At 47.0% G+C, this 7097-nt stretch overlaps 1 protein-coding gene across 1 annotated transcript; it reads right to left on the reverse strand.

Moving 5' to 3' along the window:
* Positions 1 to 19: 19 nt before the first annotated feature.
* Positions 20 to 6264, reverse strand: ctsc (cathepsin C). The gene is made up of 8 exons (XM_064975252.1): positions 5899 to 6264; positions 5493 to 5638; positions 4281 to 4441; positions 3211 to 3366; positions 2253 to 2371; positions 1371 to 1502; positions 1039 to 1271; positions 20 to 926 (listed from the first exon to the last, which is right to left on the reverse strand). Exons 1-8 carry the CDS (start codon positions 6056 to 6058, stop codon positions 660 to 662), a joined length of 1374 nt encoding a protein of 457 aa, XP_064831324.1. The 5' UTR covers positions 6059 to 6264; the 3' UTR covers positions 20 to 659.
* Positions 6265 to 7097: the final 833 nt, after the last annotated feature.

Genomic DNA, 7097 nt, shown 5'->3' on the forward strand with positions numbered 1-7097 from the left:
ATATATAAAAGTCACTGAACATATTTCTAAAACTTTATTTTTTCAAATTCTAAGGCAAACAGAATCTGAACATGCATGATGTGATCTTATTGGAAAACTGACACTTCTAATGAGAGGCAACCACTTCTGAAGTGAGAAAAAAAAGGCACCAACATTGAATCATACTGCATCCCTTCCAACATCATGAGCCAGTCCCTTTGAACATTCCCAGGAGACTCCAATTTACAGCATCAGCAGAGATAGAAGACAGGACAGAGATGACGAGCAACAAGGAAGATATTTAAGATCACAGGACAGTGTCCCCTGAGATTACAGATAAAGAGTAGAGGTTCTCTGCCCTCCTATCAATCACCAGACTAACTACTAATAAAACTACAAATCCCAGTTACAGGGCATTATAGCAGGTTCCCTTTTGGCATCATTCACCAAATATCCATCTGACTGGCAAGGATCAGACTGTCTAGCGAGCCTGAGGACACTTTTACAGTTACCAACTATCTGACAATGTCCCAGCCATTTCAAACTATTACATTGATATGCCATTTCAAACTTCACAACTACAAAATATTACATTGATATGCCATTGCAGACTTCAGGCTAGGTTCCAATTGGGAAAATGTCTAAAGATGAACCCTTTCCCTCCTACCCCCGTAGACCCTCTACAGTTTAGGGATGGGCTTGGCTGCCACAGCGATGCTCTCGATGGCACACTCGTCAGACCCCCGTCTGACCCTGAAGAAGCCCTCCTCGCCCCACTTTGTCCCCCAGCTGTTCTTCACCACCCAGAACTTCTGACCCGTGACGTGACATTGGCCGTAGCCCACCAGCAGCACCGCGTGGTTGGTCAGCTCAAACGGGTTGTAGGGGTCATGGAGGCCCGTGTGGTGGTAGATACCCTCCTTGTAGTGCATGAAGTCAGGATACACCTGGACGAGAACAGTGTGAGGAAGACACCTGGCCATTTTGACTGAGAAAAACTAATACTGGCCATTATACATAGAGCTAGCCAATGCTCAAACCAACGTGTGTGTGTCCCACCTCAAAGGCCACCCCCATGGGTCCGTTCTTGACCAGTTCCAGCATCATGGCAGACTCGCTGCAGCCTCCGTAGAACCCTCCGACGTAGCTGTAGTCCGAAGTGTAGTGGCGGAGACAGCCATCGGGAACGTCACACGGGGAATCTGTCCCAACGTACGGATAACATGACTCTTCCACGATCCCAAAGTCCTGGACGTACTTCCCAATCAGGTAGGGGAAACCACCGTCACAACCTGAGAGGGAGGAGAGGGGGGAAGTAAGAGGGCTTAGATCTGGGAGGAATACACAAACACCGTTAAGGTACAATTATGCAGAGTGTATTCGCTCATTACCTTGGGAGTACTGGGAGCAGGACACGACCTGCTGTGGGCTGAAGATGGGAGTCTCGGTGTTGTTGGTTTGGAGCCGGACACGAGCCTCCAACATTCCCATTAAGGCAAAGGAATAGCAGCTACCACACGAAGCTGGAGCCCACAGAGTACCAATCAAACCCTGCACTGTCACAACCAATCAAAAACCTCACTGTAATATCAGTCACCACTAAGAACCAGACACCCGGTCAAGCAGTCCGTGGATCATCTTTAACCTGCAACTGGAGTTCTGTGGGAATGAATCCTGAAAGCACATTTATGCTGGAGACGAAAATGTGGTCAGAGGCTTCACATGGAGGGTGACGCAATTGTGGAGCCTCCGGAGGTACGCAGAGGCAAAATGAAGCTCCGTACCACATCGAGCCTCCAATGGTAACAATGCAGAGGGCTCCGTATAGCTCTATTGACATGATTGGTTGACAGGTGGGGGCGGTACATCCTGTATAAACAAACTCACTTCCTTCACAATAGTTCTGCAGTAAATGCTGTAGGGCCACTGACGACCATGCAGAGCCTTCAGTAAGGGCCCCACTTCCTCACACAGGTATTAAAAGCCCTCAACAGAGCCCCTAAATCCCAGCTCTGCCGTTGCCCTCTCAGCCAGCTATGCATGGAGGGTGATGCAATCACTACACGAGCATGTTATCTGTGGGGTTGAGACGGGAACATTGATTTAGCAGTTCTCTAACTAGGACAGGCAGTGGTGCGGTGTGACCTGTACAGGACATTCCTAAAGCCTCAGACAGCAGAAAGGCTGAACATTAAACACATGGGTTGTGAGAGGAGACATTTTGCCAAGAGTCACGATAGACAAGTGTAGGTATTTGACCCGGCGTGCGTTACCCTGGTTGCGGACAGGACTGAGGTAGTTGACTCCGTTGACATCTCTCCAGTCCCAGCGCTCAGGGAGGCTGGCCGCCATCTTGGCTAGCGTTGATGTCACAGGGGCGGGGCCAACACGTCTGGGGGGGGAGCATAGACTCATACAATAAGGGTACACCATGGGCATGTTTTGCAATGAATCCAAAATGAGTGTTCCTATTGAACACTTTTAGGTACTACCTCAGTTTGAGTCCTGTTTCATACCTGCTGACCACCAAGGGGATCTCTACCCCACGGTCTCCTGAGGTGATCACTAGTCCCCCCCCCCCCACTATGGATTGGTGTCACCGTAATGACTGTACTTAGTTCAACATATTTCTGACACCAAACCATTCCTTTAAAATCCATGAGGGGGGAGTGAACGAGTGGAGAGAAATACAACTCAGCTGGGGGTTGAGAGAGAAAGAAACCTCAGGCATTTGTAAGCCCTTGTACAGAGTGCCTCTTACTATCCGTCATACCAGAGCAGTCTAGAGGAGTTGGGGCCAGAGACCGTGTCCCATTATCCTAAAACAGAGCCCTCTGGCCTTGGACTCATCTGCCAGGGCTATTCTCTCCAGGGGCACAACTGTCACTGTGGACCTGTCCCTCCCACATTATGAAATTGCTTTTGTCACTCCCAGTTTGATCGTTGGAATGTGATGCAAAGTGAGGCGAAGGTGGGCATTAGGACCATGCGGACGCCGCCGAGCAGTCAGGTGGGCTGTGTGGAGTGTTTGACAGGATCAAATGTAATACATGATGTCCCCCCCCCACACAAACTAAAGTTAAACCCCTGATTGTCCCCCTTTTCTTTCAGAAGTAACAAATCTCACAGCTAACAGACTCATCCTGCTTCTTCCTTGTGTGAAGTTCACCAAAATGAGTTTCATAATAATTGAATTCCTGTTTCAATAGAGTCACAAGTGAGCGACTGTACCTGGGGATGTGTGAAGCTGGTCCCCCGGCTCTGTGCATTAGCTGCTGCAGAGTGTAGGTCTCATGTTCGCTGTAGGCCATGGCTTTCCAGGAGCTCTGGGCCACGTTGATGGAGTCAATGAAGTCCAGGTTGTGTTTGTAGGACTTCTGGAGGAACCTGGGGGAGGGGAGGGAGGAGTAAACAGACCGACACCAACCTGGGGGAGGAGCAAACAGACCGACACCAACCTGGGAGAGGAGCAAACAGACCTACACCAACCTGGGGGAGGAGCAAACAGACCTACACCAACCTGGGAGAGGAGCAAACAGACCTACACCAACCTGGGGGAGGAGCAAACAGACCTACACCAACCTGGGAGAGGAGCAAACAGACCTACACCAACCTGGGAGAGGAGCAAACAGACCTACACCAACCCGGGGGAGGAGCAAACAGACCTACACCAACCCGGGAGAGGAGCAAACAGACCTACACCAACCTGGGAGAGGAGCAAACAGACCTACACCAACCTGGGAGAGGAGCAAACAGACCTACACCAACCTGGGAGAGGAGCAAACAGACCTACACCAACCTGGGAGAGGAGCAAACAGACCTACACCAACCTGGGAGAGGAGTAAAGACTTATTCTACCGCTGCATTGCTTGCTGTTTGGGGGTTTTAGGCTGGGTTTCTGTAGAGCACTTGGTGACATCGGCTGATGTAAAAATCAGGCTTTATAAATATACATTTGAATGACTTGATTGACATGTACCCCACATGAGAGGAGTAAACAGACCTACACAGCCTGAAGGAATGAAAACAGAATGAACAAATGCAGGAGCACTAGAACAGCCAGAGGGAGAGAGCACTGCTCAGACCAGAACACATGACTCACACAACACACGAGCAGTGACTGACAGCCAACGTAAAAGAGTCTAAACTAAGCAGACGGCTTGTTTTTCAATATGAGCAATGCTCACACTAAAATGGGACCATGGATGAAAATAGCCTTCTAGCCAATTATAGGACTATTGGAGAGCATTATTACTGGGCACAGAGTGTCAAGCCTGCTATAAAACCCTGAGGCTACTCACAGGTAATTGTGATGGAGGCGATGTGTGTCTATGGAGCGAGGGGGTGTTGGGACAACCCTCTTGGCAGTGAAGCAGGCCCAGTTGTTCCCCAGAGAATCATGGACCCAGCCTGGCAGAGTCTGGTCACAGTAGCTGGTCACCTCAGAGCCCTGCTCAGAATACTGGAACAGAGAGGAGAAAAAGCAGTCTGTACGAGGCGTCCCTGTGTGTTGTGTAGAAAGAGGACGATCACATATTGAATCTTTATGGCCCGAGTTAGAGATTAAAAAACAAGAGTCAGTGATGTTTTATGCAAGTGGATGTGGCAGTTACCCTGATAACCGCTTTCAATATGAGAGAGAGAGCAGACAGTATGGCGTTGTGAACAGCAGCAATGAGTAACTAACAACGGGCTTTTCCAGTGAAGCATGTGGTGTGTCACTGTGCTGAAACAAGTCCAGACGGTTTCAATAAGGAAGTACAAGTGACGTGCAGACATCAGCTAAACCATGTAGGAGGGACAACACTTAACATTTCCCCTGATAGTCACAAGGAAGTCACGTGAAAAAGGCAAACGAAATAACACCCCGAATGAAAAAGTATCAACACTGAAAGTATCTTTGAAACACAAGCCTGAATATATCAATGTAGCAACTGAGATGTAAAAGTCAGATTAGTGATTGAACCACCAACCCTGCAATAACAGGAAAGGTGACCAGCCATGTGTCTGAAACTGAATGAACAAGGCTACAAGGTAGGAGGACTTCTATCGCGGCCGGCCCGCTCATCAGGCGGAATATTGATGGCATTGACTGAGCTCAACTGACCAAGATGCACTTTTAACACATAAAACATCACAATTCTGCCCCAAAACAATGACAGTTCCTCTCAACCAGGCTTATGGGCTTTTTACATGAGAGCTGATGCCACCCTTTGATAATCCAGTCCTGTCAAAGACAAAGATGTAAAATATTTTGCTTGTCCATTCCCAGCATGCCTCTCCAGGAAGCTGCTATAGAAACATCTGTGCAGTGCATCAACGTCCCATCAACAATCCTGTAGCAGATAGAATATGGTGGAACAAGGATGTGGTCTTTTCTGTAGCCTACAGGCTGGAGATTAAATGTAATTTCTTATCCACCAAAAATGTTCCAGACCTCTTGAGATCGTAGTATGCTACTGTTAGAGACTAAAGTGGAACCCTGAATGAAACAAGTGAGAGCTTAAACCTGCCTTGAAGAAGCCAAACCACTTGTAGTCGTTGAGGACAACCTCAAAGCCCTGATTGTAGATGAGGGTGAAGAATCCCGTGTTCCCCAGGTCGTCCACCGCCACAGACAGCTTCTCCAGGCGCACCGTTATTGACTTATCAATGGTGTCTTTTTAAAAACAGAGACATTTTGGTAATTACTTCAATTAAAATGTGAGCTTCTTCTGTATTGCAAATTAATACGGGGTAGACATTGTAACATTGGGCAGAGGTGAAAGTTGTAATAATGATACAAAAGCTAAATCAATAGCCTACAAACTAAGGCAATAGACTACCGGGTCAAGTTAACACTTGAACCAATTAAAAGTTTGTTACATAGCCTCCTTGATTGCTTAACGCGTGAGGTCGTTCCGTATTTCCAGCTCTTACCCATCATAGAGCAGTTGATGCCTTTGCCTTGTCCCCCCTTCGACACTTGGAACACCCAGGAGCCCAACAGGTCTTCATATGTGCAGTTGGCCGGGGTATCAGCCTGGGAGCCCTCCACCCAGAGCAGGAACACACACAACAACACACCGCTCACCTTCATCGCGTCACACCACGCTCCTGTTTGCAACACTACGCAGAGATTTGAATCTACGATAATAACTAGCAAGGAACTTGAGTCTACGTATAAGAACAAATAGAAAACGTTAAGCTATATTTCCCCAAACTGCGATGCACCTGCGATACGGGTTTGTGCTTTGTCCTCTGCGATTTTGTACAATCAGAAGGAACTTTCCCTTCAGTCATATGACCCGCTGCAGCTTATCACGTGACTCGCTGGGACTTTTTGAGAGAAGACAAATATTATTTATTATATTGTCAAGAAAGCCGAGTCACCCCCTCGAACAACGAAAATACAGGTCCTCAATGATTGAAGGCAAATGAGGTCAGGCGGAACCATTGTAGCCAATGATGCACAACTTGTTCATTTTTCTCAAAGTTGCCGGAATGCAACGTGAATCCAATTATATCAGTACATTTGTAACAGCCTAAACATTACGAAACTTATATTTGATCAAATTAGCCTCCAGTAACTCGACACTTTCACATACAGATTTTGGGCGAAGTAAATCCTCTCGCTTCACCTGTTCCTGTCTGGAAGAGAGGATCGAATTGGAAAGGGAAACTGCAAATGTGGGTAATGACTTTGGGGTGTTCCTTGTTAATGCAAATACATTCAATTGGTTTTCAGCTGTGAAGACACTTCACTTCAGCAACTCTGCTGTTGCTGACTTTTAGAATCTGTAAGTCTTTCATCAGTGAAAGACAAGCGTTTTATTGGACAATGAGAACATTCAATATAATTGTTTATGTTTTTTAAAGGTGTGTGTACAGGCTATAAATTCAGCAACAACAAAAAACGTCCTTTCACTGCCAACTGCGTTTATTTTCAGCAAACTTAACATGTTTAAATATTTGTATGAACATAACAAGATTCAACAACTGAGACATAAAATGAACAAGTTCCACAGACATGTGACTAATGTAACGGATGTGAAATGGCGAGCTGAGTTAGCGGTGCGTTTCAATCGGTGACGTCACTCGCTCTGAGACCTTGAAGTCGTAGTTCCCCTTGGCTTTTG

This window comes from Oncorhynchus masou, chromosome 9 (assembly GCF_036934945.1).
Source record: "Oncorhynchus masou masou isolate Uvic2021 chromosome 9, UVic_Omas_1.1, whole genome shotgun sequence".
In the NCBI taxonomy this organism is placed as follows: domain Eukaryota; kingdom Metazoa; phylum Chordata; class Actinopteri; order Salmoniformes; family Salmonidae; genus Oncorhynchus; species Oncorhynchus masou.

Bases quoted from the DNA above. Each gene is read 5' to 3' on its own strand.
- ctsc (XM_064975252.1), bottom strand. From the start codon at position 6,058: ATGAAGGTGAGCGGTGTGTTGTTGTGTGTGTTCCTGCTCTGGGTGGAG. The intron at 1,503-2,252 runs GTAACGCACGCC...TGTGGGCTCCAG, and splicing joins CAGTCCTGTCCGCAACCAGG to CTTCGTGTGGTAGCTGCTAT. The intron at 927-1,038 runs GTGGGACACACA...GTTCTCGTCCAG, and splicing joins CCATGGGGGTGGCCTTTGAG to GTGTATCCTGACTTCATGCA.